Genomic DNA, 17,891 nt, shown 5'->3' with positions numbered 1-17,891 from the left:
TTTGCACTTCCTTTTGTAGTCCTCATTATTAACAGACACTGAAAAAGAAAATATGAGGGTGAATGTGAATATTCTGAAACATGATATGGCTTCCCTTTTGAGAGTGTTTTTATCATGCTGAATAAGTGGATCTTGCTGGTAGTCAAGATGGCGTCACCTACCTCCACATCTTGTAGATCTGCGTGCTTGGCAATTCCTTATATGGGGATTAGGGTTTGAGTCGTAGTATCCATCCTTACAGTCACATACCACATTACTATTAAAGGTGCAGGGTTTTATTTCCTTCTCAATATCTGGGGGGGAAAAATCAAAACACAGTCCTGACAATTTCTTATAATCTTCTTCAAATGTATGCTAAACCTGTTACAGCTCAGAACTGACTTTTAAGACAACATCCAACATAACCTTGAGTTAAAATGGATATACCAATCAGTGAATTATTTTGATGTTGCTTTTATGAAACAAACAGCCTTAACCTGCTACTTTGGATTTAACCTCCTAGAATATTTCATCGCAGAATTTCAACTTCCCAAACACACAATTGCTTGAGTCATCCTACATACTATCATTACCATATATTTTTTTCTATTTCTTTTTCTGTACTTCATCAGAATAAATTCTCATTATGAAAAGAGGTAAATCATATTTTTATTTAGATATCCATAAAATACCAATCATACCAATATATTATTTCCCCACAAGCATGTATTTCTACCACCCAACTGTCAAGTAGATTGAGATCCCTGCGCACTAACAACACTCTAAAAGGCCCATTAAAGGCCATGGGACTGCGAGGTACTTTCCAATCTATAGTATTTGAACAAGATACTTACGACTACACGAGTCACACCTCTGGCATTTCGGTATTAAGTTTGGTACTTCGGTGTATTCGGCGTTTCCACATTTTTTACATATGTACTGTCCTGCTCGATCCACACAGTCACCGACCTTATGATATCCTGGGAAACGGTGGAGAAACGGAGAAAGGGAATGAGTTAACCTGTGATAATTCCACAATAATTCTTCAACACAAGGCCAATGCATGCAGTTCCTTGTTATAACTTACCAGCTGGACACATTGCATAACATGAATTACTGGTTTGTTCCGTCGGCTCTGTGTAACTCTGTCCAGTGGAAAGGAAGGCAAGTGTCAGTGAGAAAACCTGAAACAAAAGAGGAGGTATGAAGAGGTGAGGTACTGTGTGGAGAGGAAGATGCTAACAAACCAACTGGCCTGACATTTTCACACCACAGCTGCCATCAAGAAGGGCAGAATTCAACATTAATGAATCAATGGTACGGAAGTGGAGGAAGCAAGAAGATGACCTGCGCCAAGTAAAGAAGACCACACAGAGTTTCCGTGGGAACAACGCGAGATGGCCAATGGATCGTGGATGCCTGGGCTAAGGTATCGGTCTCAACTGTGGTCCGAGCTTTCATGAAGGCCGGAATCGTCACTGAACTGCCAGCTAACAGCAACGACACTGACTCGGATAATGACGAGAGGGATCCGGGCATGCTGGGCGCCGTGATCGCCCAACTGTTTAACTCGGACACTGAAGATGAAGAATTTGAGGGGTTTGTGGACGAGGAATGAGCTGAAAAAGTGAGTGTATTGTGTTGTATTTTACGTGTTATAACTGAACAATTTTGAGAGTTATTGTGAAAAAGCTAATGTTTGATTTAACGTGTGTGTGTGTGCGCGTGTGTTGAACACATCCCTGTATCTGCATGAATTGGTGACAGTAAATTGTCCGTACGTGTGAATGGTTGTTCGTCTCTATGTGCTCTGTGATGAACGGGTGACGTGTTCACGGTGGAACCTGTACCTGTTTTTTAATAAAGTTTGACTGACTTATCTGACTGTTTTGTTTCGCTTAATGCGCCTTATAGTCCGGTGCGCTTTATATATGAAAAAAGTTCGAAAATAGACCATTCATTGACAGTGTGCCTTATAATCCAGTGCGCCCTATAGTGCGGAAAATACGGTAGTTCTTTCTTTTCCACATTCAAACATAAACAGGCCTCTTAGGTTATATGTACCCTCTCTTAATTAAATAATTTCTGAATACCAGATGGATGACTTTTGTTAAAGGCTCTGTATATTATTTCCAATATTTTTATATATACAATATCTGTGAATTTTAAAGGTATTACTTTGAATAAAGAGTTTGTTGGTTGGTTCGCGATATCCTACTTTATTAATAAGTGTAATAGCTCTTTTTTGTAACTTAATTAACACATCTATGTATGTTTCATTTGCATTTCCCCATATTTCTGAACAGTATGACAGATTATTTATTAGATCTTTTGTTTTTTTTTTACAATATTCCGACTGATTTTGCTACCTTGCTTCTAATGTATTCAATATGTGGTTTCCAACTAAATTTTTTATCTAGGATCACACCTAAGAATTTGGTTTAATAGACTCTTTCAATTTCAACTCCATTTAACTGTAACTTTGCATTACTGTGAGTCCTATTACCAGAAAATGTCATAAATTTAGTTTTATTTTCATTTAAAGATAACTTATTATAGTCAAACTACTTCTTTAACACAGTTAATTCTTTTTCAACTTATTGCAATAATTCATCCATATTTTTTCCATTACAGAAAATGTGTGTTTTCAGCGAACATTATAAATTTCAACATTGTGGATACTGTAAAGATGTCGTTTAAATAGAAAATTAATAATTTTGGTCCCAAAACTGAATCTTGAGGAAGACCGCATATTACGTTTCTAATTGTGACTGTGTATTGTTAATTTGTACATACTGAAATCTAATACTTAAATAACTCTTTAACCACTGATGTGTGACCCCATACCATATTGTTAACATTTTTTCAGCAATGGTCAAAGCATGGTCAATAGTGTCAAATGCTTTACGCAAATCAATAAACACACCCACTGTGTTTTTGTTTTAGGTCAACTGCAGCTGCAACATGTTCAACAAGGATGTGGAGCAGTTGTTCCTAAATCCATATTGGTGCTCACTTAGTACATCGTAGTATTTTTGAAAACTGGGGTGATATAGGTCTACAGTTAGTGTTTGCTTATCTCCACTTTTATAAACTGGAAACACCTTTGCTATTTTCATTTCATCAGGAAAAGTTCCAGTTAAAAAAGATCTATTACAAATGTAGGTGAAGGGTTTAATAATACAGTGGATGACTTCTTTGATAAGCGCCATATCAATATTATTGCAGTCAGTAGACTTTTTATTTTCAAACTTTCTTACTACTTCTAAAACATCACTGTCACATACTCCTCCAAGAAACATCGTATTAATATTATTAAATGTAGGGCTGATATATTCATTATTAAACTTTCCTTATTGTATAACACGCAATGTGGGAATTGCGTGTTTCAATAAACAGCTCAGGCAAACACTTGTCTTTCTGTGAATTTTATTCAAGTCTTCTGCAGAAGGACTCAAAACACATACGCCGTGTACATGTATGCTCGAATGAGTGAGGAGAGCTCCGTGAGCCTGTTATTTATCCAGCTTTAGGGTCAATCATATCATCCCACAGAGACACATTGTCCCTGAAGTCTGGATAACACAGAAAACAGAGATATTTTGACATATTAAGTTTACACAGATTCAGTGCCACATCAGAGATGAGTCTCCCTGAGTCCAGGGTTACATGCAATATGTTTGGAATTCCCATTACACTCATTAGCCAAATTTGGACCAATATTAACAAAATACTGGTTAAAGGCATCAACAGTAGCCTCTTTATTTTCTACTGTTGTGTTATTATGTTTGATACACAATGGGAAGTCTCTGTCTTTATGATTTTTCATTACATTATTGATGATCCTCCAAGTACCCTTTATATCATGTCTTTATTTTTGCAATAGCTGGTCATAGTAATACTTTTTTTTGCTTTCTTAGTACTAATGTTATATATATATATGTTTTTTTATACTGTTCCCCTTTTCCCTTGGTTGGACACTTAATAAAATCCATATATAGCTTGTTCTTTTTTACATGACTTTTCTAAACTCTTTGTCATCCAAGGTGACAACCTATTTTTTTGTTTGTTTACATTTTTTCAAAGGACAATGATTATCATAAATTTGTGTAAATATTTCCAAGAATGCATTATATGAATCATTAAAGTCTTTAACATAAACATTCTGCAAGTTATAATTTGATAATTCTATTTTCATAGCTTCCATTGCTCCAGGTAATTTTAATCTAACTAAATTTAAATTTTATTTTTCCCATTTTTAAATGTTACTAAAAGTCCACTTTTTGTTTTCACATTAGATTTTTATGAAAATATTATCAATCAATGAGGCACTATCTTTATTTATCGTTTGAGTTGGTTTTAATATTAATGGATAGAAACCTAAACTAAACATAGTATTAACAAATTCTGATATTTTAGTATGCTCATTAGATTTGAATAAATAAATGTTGAAATCTCCACAAACAAAGGTAAAGTTTTCATTATGCTTCTCGAGTATCTCTGATATTGTCTTACTAAACTTATCTATACAGGAAGCTGGGGACCGATAAACACAACTTATTAACATATTTTTAGATCTATTGCCGTTAATTTCAACAGATAAACATTCCATCAAATTATCTATAGAAAATGTCATGTTAACAATAAATTTACATTTTAAACCAGACCTTACAAACAATTCAACACCACCTCCCCTTTTATTGTACCTATTCTGGGCAAACATTTGATATCCATCTAAACCATCCAACAGTTCTTTTTCTTCACTGATCCAAGTTTCGGAAATCGCTACCACACTAAATTTCTCCTTGAAGGTTTGCAAGTAACTTTTAATTTAAAAAAAAAATTACTTTGCATGCTCCTGCTGTTGAAGTGAATCAGTGAAAAAACCCTTTAGCCTGCTCCAGTGGACCATTAGGTTTTATCATTATTTTACAGTTCCTAGTCCATGTAGCCTGTATTTTTTTCCCTCCTTCTTCAGAATCCTTGCTTGATGAGCAATCTCTGCATTCTTCTTGTTTAGATGTTTGTTCACAAACACATCTGTGCCCTTTAGTTTTTTTTGCAACTTTTAACAGCTCAATTTTATGTTTTCTACTCACAAATCAGATGATGATATTTGGTCTCTTATTCTGTTTTTGTAAGCTTGCATTCTTTTTTTGTGGGATTGTGTGACAAGCAGCTATAGTTTTGCTGTCCAATTAAACTTCTTTACTGCTGAAAAACTCAATAACTTGCTGCTCAAGTGAGAGTAGTTTACCTGGCGGTACGTCCTCCCCTTCATTGCCTCCTGCTGTTATCCGTGCATAAGTGCGATGAGTAGTCTCAAGTCCAGATATCACCACATCAACCATTCTTGTGTACTGTTCCAGGTCCTCCACTCTTTTTTCCAGCGCTTCTTCTCATCCTTTTCTTTAATGATCGCTTTCCGTTGTTGCATATCTCCAATCAAACGCATTAGGCTTATCTGTTGCTGATTGTTAGTTGCTGAGACTTCAGGTAATTCAGTAGGCCTTTTGCTGGTTACCCAAGCACATGTTGTAAAAAAGTGCTTAGGTCAAAAACCGCAGAAATAATACTGCAAGTTCAAGCATTACTTAAACATCAATGTGCAGATCATGAACAAACACTTGGATGTCAAGTTGTCTTTGAGATATTCGATAGATTGCAGAGCTGAACTGCACAGCCCTCCTAACCAGCAGCCATCTTGCCCCCATATTTATAATATATATCACCTAATGTGTTTAAATGAATCCTGGCTCTTTTATCACATAATCCTCTCATGTAAGTGTTTTGATATTAGCTTCAGTTACGTTAGCTTCAGTCATTGACAGAGAAAGTTACCTCTCCCACGCTACCTCTGCTTATGGCTCCAGGTGAGTCTTCAGTGCGGTTTCTCATTCATTTCCCCATGACCACTTGGTGAAAACACTGGTCAATGTTAACTTCAAGGTCCTCCAAACACTCATCCTCGAGGTCCTCCAGTGTGGTTTGACTATTATTATTTGTTAATTGGCTTAAAATTGGCGGATTGTTTATTTTAATGAAATGTTCGTTTAGCTGTGCACTGCCGTGTTTGAATTGCACCAAGTTTCAGATTACAGAAAAGCTCGCCGTGCCATCGCTTTATCACATCAAACAGAACATTTTACAAATATTTCATACATATACTTTGTAATCACTCATTTTAATGTTGGAAACTTTATGATTTGGACTAGCATTTAAAATAAAGTTTTATTGAACACATGTAATTGTTTTTTTTCAGTTTATACAAAGTAGTTGCTGGTTTTCACGGCTCCAATTTAAAATTACACATTATTGATTAAAGAAAAGGCTAAACATACCAAACTTGAAGAGCAGAAACTAAGTGAAATAATTTGTAATAGGAAAAAGTCGACAACTATGGAAGTTTTAATTGGACTTTAATATTTGTAACCCCTACAAATGTGTACAATGATGCGCAAATATTTCACTATCTGCAAATGTGTATTTTTACATTTGTGATGTATAAAATCATATCCACAAAAACACATGGTGATGTGTACACACAAAACTGTATTTACACATTTGCAGATTACTTCCTGTCAATTTGTGGGTCATGTTACATTTGTAACTTTCTTTTTACACATTTGTGTAATTATGTCCAATGTGTACTGCAGAGATCTGTAAATATATACACAAATAAATTGTACAGATTAAATTGTGTGTATTTGTAAATCACACTGTATTTTTGTGGATATGATTTTACACAACACAAATGTTTTTGGTGGTGACATATTTGTCTATATGTTACAAAAATATCTTTGGTATAATGAGACAGCAGGAGGAGCTGGTGCAGCTGAACAGGTTAAAATTCTGAGACTTTCCCCTTTAAGAAATAAACATAATGAATATAACCGTAATCCTTATCTCTAACTGCTTTGTTCTACGGTCACACAGACCTTCATTGGGGATATCTTCAGTTCATCCCCAGTTGTAATGTATGGAAACAGCCTCTCAGTGAAAGTGTGTGTGAAGGTGTGTATGTGTGTGTTAGTATCAGGATCACAGAACGACAGCTTTCCTCTGTTCCAGTCCAGATTCACTCTGATCCTCTGGGGCTTCGTCTGCACTCTTACAGCAGTGACTGGAGCTGGTGGTGACCGTGCTGAGTATTTACCTTTATTGAACCATATTCCCCATAATCCAGACTGTATGAGTCCCTTCCTCTGGACAGACTCTGCTAACACACCCATTTCCCAGTCTGTACTGTTTCCAAAATCAACATCCCAGCTGTGAGTCCCTGACTTAAAGCCCTCAGAACCCAAGACAGACCAGTATTTCTCAAACCTCTCTGGATTGTCAGGAAGCTGCTGTCTCTCTCCTCGTCTCACGCTGGTCAGATCTTCAGACAAGATGAGTATTGGATGAGCAGTGTTTGGATCCAGAATCACAGGAGTGTAAGAGACCTCGTCCTTGTTCCAGATGTTGAAGGTCAGGTTGCCCAGGTGTTTGGCCTGGTCTATCAGAGCTCCTGAGGGCAGCTGTGGATCATCCAGCAGGGGGCGCTGCTGGACTCTTTCCACTGCAGCTTTGTAGCTGAGCAGGAATGAGACGTCTTCAGCTCTCAGCTCCTCCTCTGTGGCTCTGACTGTGTCTGAAAGAGCTGCTATCTCTCTGCTCAGAGCCTCCATCTTCTCCTTCATCATCTGACTCTTCTGCTCCTCTTCCTCCCTCAGTGCAGCCATCCTGGCCTCCTCTTCCTCATCTAGAAACTGGTGAAGCTTCTTAAACTGCTCCTTAATCAGCCTCCCTGTGTATCGGGCCTGGACCTTAATGTGTTCTGCTGTTTGATCAAACTTCACTTTAACTTGATCACAAACCTTTAACTTCTCCTTTAAGGACTCCAGAGTTTCCTGAAGTTCCTTCTTGTGCTGTCGTGCAGCTTCATCGATGGGTCTGAATCTGTGGTTGCTGTGTTTTTCTGAATCTCTGCAGACGACACACACTGGCTGCTGATGGTCCAGACAGAAGAGTTTGAGTTTCTCACAGTGCAGACTGCAGAGAGCCTCTGAAGCTCTCTGATCTCTCTCCAAAAAGAAGGCCTCACACAGGTTCTTCAACACCCGGTTACAAGGTGGTTCTTCCCTTGAAGATCTTTTCTTACAAACTGGACACTCACGTGCTTGTTTCTGTCTCCACCAGTTCATCAGACAGTCTTTACAGAAGCTGTGGCTACATGACAAAAGAACAGGATCTCTAAAGACGTCCTGACAGACTGGACAACAGAGTTCCTCCACTGACCTGGAAGCCATTTTGTCTCTGAGTGAAGCTGAAAACACAGAAAGGACAATCAGTCCTAGCTCCCCTCCCTCCTCTAACTTTCACCTTCAGTGTGTGGAGCGTCAGCAGGTTGAAGCAGCAGTGTTGTAGTTTTCTTATTTTTTCTCCTGTAGCTTAACTCAGAAGAAGTCTTTAGCTTGGTCTGAAGGTGAGTCTGATCATCTCTTCGTCAGTCCGCGTGTCTCTCTTGAAGCTAAGTGAAGTGAAGAAGGGGAACAAACTGTTTCCTGGTTTATCTCTGGGTAGGCAGGTGAGGGGTGGAGCTTTTTCAGACCTCCTCTGTTGAATGTTGTCACTTCACATGGGTGTGTCCATTCCAAAGTACTGATTTACTGCTGACAATGTAGACGGATAGTGTTCACTGCTCTTAAAGTACTTAAGAACCCCTTTTCGTTCCCTTCTCCTTTGACTCAGTTTTCACATCCCTCCCCAAACCCCCTCCTACATCCAAAAGCCACGGACCCCATTCCTCCTTTCATTCATCACCCCTCGAACATTTCCCCATCCCTGCATCATTTCGGCTCACCTCCATACCATGCAATAAACTATTCTAAATCTACATCTTCCCAGACTTGGTCTTTGTCAGTCAAAATCACATTAAACTTCGCCCAGCGTTCATGAGTCTCTTTTATACAATTATCAAAGTAAAAGGCCAATTGTTTATTTTAAACCGTTCTAATGATTGTGTCTTTTATGTATGCTTATTTTATTTGTCTTATATAGACACCTTGGTGTGTTACTGGAGAAACAGAAACACGCTGCAACAGTAATCCCACATTCTGGGATTATGTTGTCGATGTCTAAATAACAAACTCTTTTAAATAAGAATATGGGTAGCTTTTTATCAAAGTTTGAGATGAATAGCACAAACAACCACTGAATGAATGTTCAATAAAAAAGTGTTACAACAGACGAGTCTAGCGATGTTACAGGTTCAGCGGTAATGGTGAAAATTTGGAGGATCTAAACCTCCTTTAAACTCCGGGAGCTGGAGAACTAATCTCTGGAGACGAGCAGGTTCATAACGCATTCAACTGCTAAATCAACATACAGATCAGGAGAATTTTGGAAGGGTGACCATTTCTATCAGGGCCGACCTGGATGTCTCCATTTTACATTAATTTACAGAATATGCATGTTTAAACATTAAGAAATGTCATTTTGCCAATTGGACAAAAAGCTCATCATGAATACAAATGTCTAGAAAAAATAATATAATACACTTCTGACAAAGAATGTACAGATTCTTTGTCATTTTGTATTCTCTGACTATAGGTTGCTTTTAAAGCAGATATCTTTAAACCTTTTTTATTTTATCAAAGTGTCACAGTAGATTTATTTCTGAGGTTTTTTGTACTTTCTAGTATCAAAGCTGCAACACCCTCCACATTATAATGTTGAAACAGTAAGACATCTTTAAAATTACTGATTGATGCAACATCCTTTAAAGTCTGTTCTTCATTTGTTCAAACGTCTTCTCTTTGTTGGTGCGTCTGATGACTGTCCTCTGTTCCCTTTTGTTGTCTTCTCCTTCTTCTGTGGTGCTGCTGGCTCAGTGTTCTTCTTCTGTGGTCCTGTTAGTGTTTAATTCACATTAACAGAACACAATTGAAATGTAAAGTAAATAATGAAAATTCAAACATTAAAAGCATTAATGGTGGGTTTAATTATTCCTTCTGTCTGTGAGTATTATAAGCTGCTGTGAGTTTTAGTTTCTGATGAATGTTTAAGGGAACTTATTACTGCACTGTAACTGTATTTTATTTTAATTTTATGTTGTAATTTTTTACCAAAGTTGTACATCTGATGCAGATTAAGATTATACATAAACGTTTATGAAACAAGATTAAACCACTGGTTTCCAACATTACAGCCTTACAAAGTGTTTGGTTGGCCTTCTCAGATGTTCCACTACAAAGACAATTCCCCACTAAAGTTTTCCGATGATTTCATATATTAAAACTAGCTCCACTTTGAGCAGCTACAACAATAAAATGCTGCTTTAAAATTGATGCATCAGCATTAACAATCTGTAATATAATAATTCATATTTTTCACAAGTCCTTTTACTTGTGATATTTTGATATAATAATACTTATGTATTTTTACTTGTAACTACAGTATTCTTAAATTGTTGCATGGTACTTTTACTTAATTAAAACATCTGAGTACTTCTTTCACCACTGTGCATCACAGTGTATTGATACTGTGATCGATCAAACTGAATTAAATGGAATCTAACAGAAGTGTGATCATGTATGATGCATTCATTCTTTTCATTTAATTATTCCACTCATGCAAAATGTGAAATGCAAAAAGGTGAAAGCCAAATATAAACACAGTATATGTGTGAGTGATACCTTTCTTCTGAGTTTTTCCTTTGGTGGATGTTGTCCTTGCGGGAACAGCTGTCTTCCTTTGTCTTGGTGCTTTCTGTTTCTTGTTGGTCTTCAGCTCCACCTCCACAGGGTAGTGGTCACTCACACCGAGGGTCTTGTAAAGCAATTAAAGAAATATTCTCAATACCCTGGCCCTGGTGTTAAACTGTACTGATCAACACAAACATGAGTCACCCTTACTTCCTCATCAGTCAGGTTGAACGCTTTCTGGAAGTTGAAAGACTTGGCAGAGCCGGGGACGACGCCGTCCAGCATGGTCTGTCCATACACCACGATCCTGTTGATGCATCACAGTCTTTAACAACAATTTATCAATTACACAAGATAAAAATATGCAATGACATGTGGCTTACCTGTCGTAGGTGTTGTCATTAAGGTTACTAGACGTTGTGTCGATATCATCAGCTATCAGCCAATGGTAAGGGGCGGAGCAGATGCGGATCGTATCCTTCTTCTTCTTGGAGAGATACCGTCCATCTGCATTAAAGTCCCCTAAAATCATTATGTTCTGCGAAAGAAATAATCTGTATAATTAGATGTCATGATAGAAACAAATCTTTTTGGGAATTTATTACTTCAATTATTTTATCATAAGTTGTTCTATAGATGCTGATGCTCATTCCTAAAGTTGGCATCCATTAAACACTAACTTAATCGCCCCTGAAAAACTTGTTTTTGTTGACCTCCAGTGGTTCGGTGTTAAGTTTTAAAGTTAAGTCTTTAAATAACAGTACCAGGACTTTTGTACAGTGATTGTGTGTGTGTGTGTGTGTGTGTGTGTGTGTGTGTGTGTGTGTGTGTTTACAGGTGAGGGTCAGAATAACTCATGGTCCTGCAGAGCTGGACAGAAAATAAATGTATTATTAGCAAAATGCAATTAAAAGTATCAAATGTACTCATTATTCAGTGTTATATTAATATAGTATATTATATTATTCATTTTTTTCACTAACAATTCACATAAATGCATTTTAATGTTGTAAATCATCAATTTATAGCCAATTTAAGAAACTTTCTAGACCACTGGCGAGATTAGTTGTTTAGTACTGCATCATATTATTTAAGGATATCACATTTTTTGTCAATTGTGTCAAGTAAAATATTTCCCCTTGAAATAATAAAAGTATGTCAAAATTGCAGTTACAGTTACTTGAGTAAATGAACATTGAGTTGCATTCGACAGCTGTAGAAACGTGGCTGTGATGAGCAACTTGAGTGTGAGAAAGAGACTGATAGTGTTGCCATGGAAGTCACAGCCTTTCTGATCCCACCCTGCATCCAAGTACGTCACAACAAAATTGCATCCCTGATACACTGAGCTGCTACACAGAAATAGAGCCCAAAATGTGACTCTGAGTTCAGTGTTTTGTAAGAATTTAGGTAAGCAAATCTGTTGTTATAGCAGCAGTGAAAAACATTCTGTTGTAAATTTAACCTGCTTTGAATTTCATTTGAATACCATGAAAAAGGTGTAATCGGAGTCAGGCAGTAAATTCTGAGTCACGAACGCAACAAACTCGTTCCACCCTCACATGTTTGGTTTGTACAGAGTCAAACTATCAAACCTACATCAGTTCCCCACTTCTTCCTGACAGCATCGACCACGTCATGCAGCTCGTCCAGCTCCTTCAACGAGTCCTCTGGCTTGGTGTGTACGGGGATCAGTACCAGGTCTTTCACAACTGCAATAGACAGACACAGTATACAAACAAACGAATGCTTTCAGACAAAAAGATATAATATTTACAGAGATTGTGTAGAGCACCGACCTGTAGTTGGACAGCTGAAGCGCAGAACGAAGGGCTCTCTGGCGAAGGCGTCCACATCTCCAACTTGATTATCTTCATACTGGTAACAATCTGTCAGCTTCACTTCATCCTTTCTGAGACACACACATATGTAACAAGACAGTGATATATTTGTATACGTGTCATGAACTTGCTTTGACAAAGACCATCTGTAATAAAAGCTTAGAGTGCCGTCAACCTCTCTTCAATACATGCTATTACCATAACCATCACCAGAGAACTACATGTGCTGCAAACATATGGCTACACTTCATAATGGCTTTTATTTTCGAGTGAGCTACTGCTTTAGAGGGTAGACAGTGAAGCTGGGCTCTCTGTACCTGTAGAAACAAACAAACTTCTCCTTGTAGGTGTCTCGTCCCAGCTGGCTGCTGGAGGTCATGGAGTAGGGACGGGTTTGGTTGGAGCTGAGGGGAAACAGAAACAACACCAAAGAAGAGTACTATAATGTTACATGACGTTTGATTGTGTGTCAGATGTATAATTACATTTTACTAAGTTTGTGGTTATAAATACCACAACGACATGGTGGTGGTGACATTTTTTTGCACCAATTTACATGGGAAATGTCTTTTTTATATGAAGGGAAACTATATTCAAATTGTATTGCAGGTTTTCTTATTGTGCAAATACACCTTTCTCAAAGCATTTTAATTTGTTAATTAATATTTCTTGGTGCAAGTTATTTTTCAGAACATTTTTAACAAATGATTTCAAGTAATGGGGGGAAAAAAATCAGCCACTTCAAAATGTGGAGGGGACATTTCCCAGCGCCACCAGTGTAAATGACATCTATCATCATAGTTAATATTTTCTAATTAGCACTAAACACAAAGTACAGCTGAAGAAGAGGGGGATGTCATTGGTTTTGTAGGTATTTATTTAGTCATAAACTTAAGTAAAACTGTTTGACCTGATGATGATTTTAATGAGTTCATGTGTTGAAGTTCCAACTCCCAGACAAACTGAAAACTATATCATCAGTATTTCCTCTGTTAGATCAAAATGTTTCTGTTAACATTACAGCTACTCGGCCTCTTTATACTTGCTGGCCTGAAATTAAGGCTCTGCCAGACATCATTTAGTTTTTTTTATTCAGGCGTGCTCCTTGTCTGTCATCATTTTTCTTTTACTAACAAATCAACCGCACTTTTTTTCAATTATTTGGGGCTTCATTATAATATTCTAAGTTGTTAAATTGTGGAAAACAGAAATGTTTAACATGTAAGAAAAAAAGAGCTCATGTTTCACAGAGAACTCACCTGTTGAGGTCTTGAAGTAACTTCTCCATGGCCTTACCGCTCTTATCCACCACCTCCAGAATCACCACCACACTGTACTGAGACATGATCTAGAAGCAACACAAGTAAACACAACATGTTGTTTTAATGCTATGCATTGCACATAGGCCTACTGGGTGAATATGTTGTCATTATCATTAGTGTCCTATCAATAAAGTAATAATCAAGGCGTTACCTTGGTGAGGGTTTTGACGACAGCCTGGTCTGCGGTTTTCTTCATTCCCAGGTTCTTTGCATTGAAAGCAGCTATCTTCATTTTTCACTTCAGGTGATTTGTGATGTTTTACAAGATGAATAAAAGGAACATGCTGTACAAATTGAAAAAAAATATAGATAGAGGGAGAAAATGGGGAACAGATGCAAAATAAAAAAGAAATTGAGGCATGTGAAACTAAAAAATCAACACTGATAAAAAAAACACTGCAGCTGGTTTTGTTGGAAGTGAAAATGTCGGCGTGACACTTTAACAGTAAATCTAATCTAGGTCAGACCTGTGATAATGGCCTCAGCATACAGCAGAGGTGACTTTATTTATAAAGATAAGAGTTGAAGTGAAAAGGGAATCATGCAGAAAATATTTTTGAATATTTGTTTTACAATCAACCTTAATCAAGTTGAGAGGAAGTATTATGCATAATGAGAGGTTACACTACCTACACATGCAGGTATAGGAACATCATCAGACTTTAAAAGATTTCACTTTAACTTCTGTAAGATCACGATTTATTTAACACGTGTCTTCAAGCAGTTTTTTGTTTTTGATATAGGTATGAATGGGCTGAATGCTTTTTTGAAACCTTAATAATGCTTGGTGGAGGAAGAAGTCCTTAAAAACCAACCTTAAATACCACAATTTGAAAATACTGCGTTACAATAAATACAAGTAGGATTTTAACATCACAGCTAGTCGAGCTGGTGCAAATTTAAACAACTTTATGGGCATTTTCATCTCATATTTTACAAGATAATGGCATGTTTGGTGTGAGCTTCTTAAACCTGTAAAGTAACTAGTAACAACAGCTGTTAAATAAATGTGGTTCAGAGGGAAAAGTAAATTTTTCCCTCTGAAATTTAGTATAGTAAAAGAACAAAGTACTTCATACCTAAGTTCCCTTAAAACTGTACATTGTGATGATTAAAAAGAAAGACAACAACAAAGAGCAATTCAGTTTCATTTTGCGGTCTTTAAAATGAAACTGAACTGAAAGCAGGTTTGTTTTCTGTAAGTACTCGGATTTCCATTCAGTCGAACACGGACAAAGTTAGTAGAGGTTTTATCAAGTGTAAAATACCAAGTAAAAACAAAGATTCAAAAGTACTTTTCAGTCCAGAAAAGTGTAGAAAGTAAAACAAACTCACCAGTCTGTTTGAAATACACAAAATGAAGTGGCAGCAGTTTCTATCAGCAGACAGAGTGATACTGAACTCTGCAGAGAACAGGGCAACTGAAGAAGCCCTGAGAAACAGGAAGTGTCTCTGTTGGCCACAAAACTGGTATACACACACACATCAACACACACACACACACAGCATGCTGCAATCTATAACACACAACAGCATGTTATAACACACCAAACAGTCGCTATAAGTTATCAAGGCCAGTAAGTATTTCCTGCCTGTAAGAGCTGCTGGGCCTTTACCTCAAACACCACAGCACTCTGCTGTCTGCAAACTCTGTAGAAAACAGATTATTTGGCAGTTTATTTGACTATGGCAATGGTTGCCATGCAGGTGCTGCTCTTTCTAACTCAGTGGTGTGTCCAGACTTGTTTGACACACACATCTGAATAGCATCAACCTAGCATTGGCATTTCCTTGTCTACTTTATTTACATTATTAACATTAAATAACATTGCAGCAGCCTATCTTACAGTTTATTACATTCATGTGTTTAAAATTTTAATTCAAAAGATAAATAGATCAAGAAAACAATGCAAATGCAGTCACAGTATGAAGCACCAACTTCATGGATTAAAAGAACAAATTAAAATAAGTAAACATGTGTGGACAAAATATTGTATTGAAGTGCAAAACGTCAAATACAATAAAAATCTCTTCAACACGATAAGCCTACTATTATTAATTACCATCCTGAACATTTAGAACAATTCAACAACAACGTATTTTGGGAAAATAAAAACGAGGCTCAATTTGCAGCACACATTGTTAACGTTAACTCACTGTGTGTGTATCCAAACGGGAACACTAAAGATCTTGCCTGAGAGTCCTCCCGTTGGTCTCTGAGGCCTAATGGCAAACAGCATGATATGAAGTGTTATTAGTTTAATTCGGCGAACTTAATTTTCACCATTGTAAACAAAAACGTGGCTCACCTTCCGCAGTCTCTCTGTATCCAAGGCAACAGTAGCCTATACTTCCTGCTTCTTGTACGAGTTTATCTGTTCACGCAAGTGAAGATTTTTAACGCGACATTTTACAAAATATTTTATTGAGGGGGAAAAAAACATTGACGTTCAAGCTCATAGGCTATATTCATTAGGCCTGCCTTCAAATCGGTTTGGTCTATAGGCTTATTATTTGATTCAGTCAAGTAACTTCCTGGTTACACACATCGGACAGATTAAAAATTAAATGCGGTCAGTGTTTCTTATTTATGGCTTGAAAATCGGATCAGGTCTATTAGATTTTTGTGCTAAAAAAACTAGGCCTATATGGCCTACGGTCACCGGAAAAGTAGGTTTTGGATTAAAAAGCAGGGGCTTTAGGAGTAGCATCCACCAGGCCAGGTGTACCGGACCAGGCGGGTGCTGATCGCCCAGGAGGAGAGGACGATACCTGTCAAGGACTCAGGCTGGCCAAGCAACGGGTAATCAGATAACCTCGTGAAGTTGGTCGCGGTGAAGCCTCTGGTGTAGGCCTACCGCGACTTTTTCCAGCACTTCTCCCAGGTTGTCTGTATTTTCTTCCCTTTCCATCTCAGGTTCCTTGGGTTCCTAAATAAACTGCATTACCCAGGGGGCACCACGTTACGCTCACCTGTTCCCCTTCTCGCCTGCTTGCTTTTCTCCCTGTCGGCAGCGTGTCTAAGCAACATTAACCTCACAAAGCCTGGCTCCAAAACGGCGCAAAGAGCAAACCAATAGAGTCAGATGATAACACAACAAAGCTTAAGGTAAAATCCATCCCTACCAGCTGCTGAGCGTTTGTGACCCTAAAAGTAGAGAGCATCCAAAGAGAAAATAGCCTACTACAAGGACGTAAGGTCTGTCTCATTGGGTCCTTTTGCTAAAACATGTTCAACTTTTCACGAAGTCGATGCAGTCTTCAATATCACCTTTGTGGAAACCGACCAATAGCTGCCTGGATGGGGCGGAACACAACATCATCATGACTATTTTGTTGCTGTTTACAATCTCCCAGGCAAAATTTAAATTACTGCAGAATAATTTCCTGCGTGAGCACGTGTATGAATATAGCTTATGGCTATTTTGTATTTTATTCTGTATGTTCCCATATTTTAATGTAGCCTAGCCTATATTTGATTATCTGTTATGTTAGATGTCTGTAGCATGAAGGGATTCATTTCGTTGTACAACCTTATAACATGATAAATTAATTACCTTGATCCTTAATCAAAACTAAAATGTATTCCTTCATGAAGAAATATGCATGTTTGCTTTCTTTCAGAGAGAAGATCATTATAAATCTCATGTGTACACAGCTGTATCTGGACGTTGTCAGTTTTGCATAAAGACTGGAGGCAGGGGGAAACAGCTAGTCCTGATAAAGCCAAAGTTTGATAATACACCATACACCTCAAAAACATGATGTATCATGTTTGTTTAATCTATAAATGAACAGAAATGTAAAATCTATAAGTGGTTTTATGAGGAGAAACTATGAGCTGCTTTTCAAAAAGTTGTTGTCACTCTGCAGTTTCGACATTTTACTCGAAGTCACTGCTAAACTGTGGAAACAATTACTTCAATATGTGGTTAAAAACTGTAATACAATATGTAAGATCGTATTGTTGCTGATCCCTATTAAGTGTAGGTCATATCCCTGCATCTGTGTTTGATTTTAATTAAACAAGCCACATGTCCTAAACGTACAATGGACAGTTT

General features: G+C 37.5%; 3 protein-coding genes and 1 long non-coding RNA gene across 5 annotated transcripts in view; 1 reads left to right on the top strand and 3 right to left on the bottom strand.

The window, feature by feature from the left end:
- The window catches only part of LOC123956469 (nuclear factor 7, brain-like), a 9,138-nt gene extending 868 nt beyond the window's left edge, over window positions 1-8,270 (bottom strand). Inside the window, exon 1 of the mRNA XM_046028683.1 lies at window positions 7,528-8,270. Coding sequence (XP_045884639.1) covers window positions 7,528-8,270 — 743 coding nt within the window. The remainder of the gene's footprint in view (window positions 1-7,527) is intronic.
- Window positions 67-1,533, bottom strand: LOC123956465 (tumor necrosis factor receptor superfamily member 1B-like). Its single transcript, XM_046028674.1, has 4 exons — window positions 1,327-1,533; window positions 1,067-1,163; window positions 834-959; window positions 67-293 (listed from the first exon to the last, which is right to left on the bottom strand). The coding sequence occupies exons 1-4, from the start codon at window positions 1,516-1,518 to the stop codon at window positions 154-156; spliced, it is 555 nt and encodes a 184-aa protein (XP_045884630.1). The 5' UTR covers window positions 1,519-1,533; the 3' UTR covers window positions 67-153.
- An 843-nt stretch (window positions 8,271-9,113) lies between the features above and the next one.
- LOC123956456 (deoxyribonuclease-1-like) lies at window positions 9,114-16,745 on the bottom strand. 2 transcript variants are annotated; one of them, XM_046028658.1, is made up of 12 exons: window positions 16,140-16,745; window positions 15,988-16,053; window positions 15,166-15,262; window positions 13,982-14,114; window positions 13,768-13,856; window positions 12,826-12,912; window positions 12,467-12,579; window positions 12,267-12,379; window positions 11,051-11,205; window positions 10,878-10,974; window positions 10,659-10,791; window positions 9,114-9,872 (listed from the first exon to the last, which is right to left on the bottom strand). In XM_046028658.1, the coding sequence occupies exons 4-12, from the start codon at window positions 14,060-14,062 to the stop codon at window positions 9,757-9,759; spliced, it is 984 nt and encodes a 327-aa protein (XP_045884614.1). In that variant the 5' UTR covers window positions 14,063-14,114; window positions 15,166-15,262; window positions 15,988-16,053; window positions 16,140-16,745; the 3' UTR covers window positions 9,114-9,756. The 2 variants fall into 2 exon arrangements, with proteins under 2 accessions (XP_045884614.1, XP_045884613.1); XM_046028657.1 differs by lacking the exons at window positions 15,988-16,053; window positions 16,140-16,745 and having other exon boundaries at window positions 15,166-15,313.
- LOC123956476 lies at window positions 12,154-12,960 on the top strand. Its single transcript, XR_006821549.1, has 3 exons — window positions 12,154-12,345; window positions 12,447-12,548; window positions 12,856-12,960. It is a non-coding gene; the product is annotated as an uncharacterized LOC123956476 (long non-coding RNA).
- Window positions 16,746-17,891: the final 1,146 nt, after the last annotated feature.

Source organism: Micropterus dolomieu, linkage group LG18 (genome assembly GCF_021292245.1).
Source record: "Micropterus dolomieu isolate WLL.071019.BEF.003 ecotype Adirondacks linkage group LG18, ASM2129224v1, whole genome shotgun sequence".
NCBI classification, from domain to species: Eukaryota; Metazoa; Chordata; class Actinopteri; order Centrarchiformes; family Centrarchidae; genus Micropterus; species Micropterus dolomieu.
Note: the sequence above shows the minus strand (reverse complement) of the source record. Positions and strands in the feature narration are given on the sequence as shown.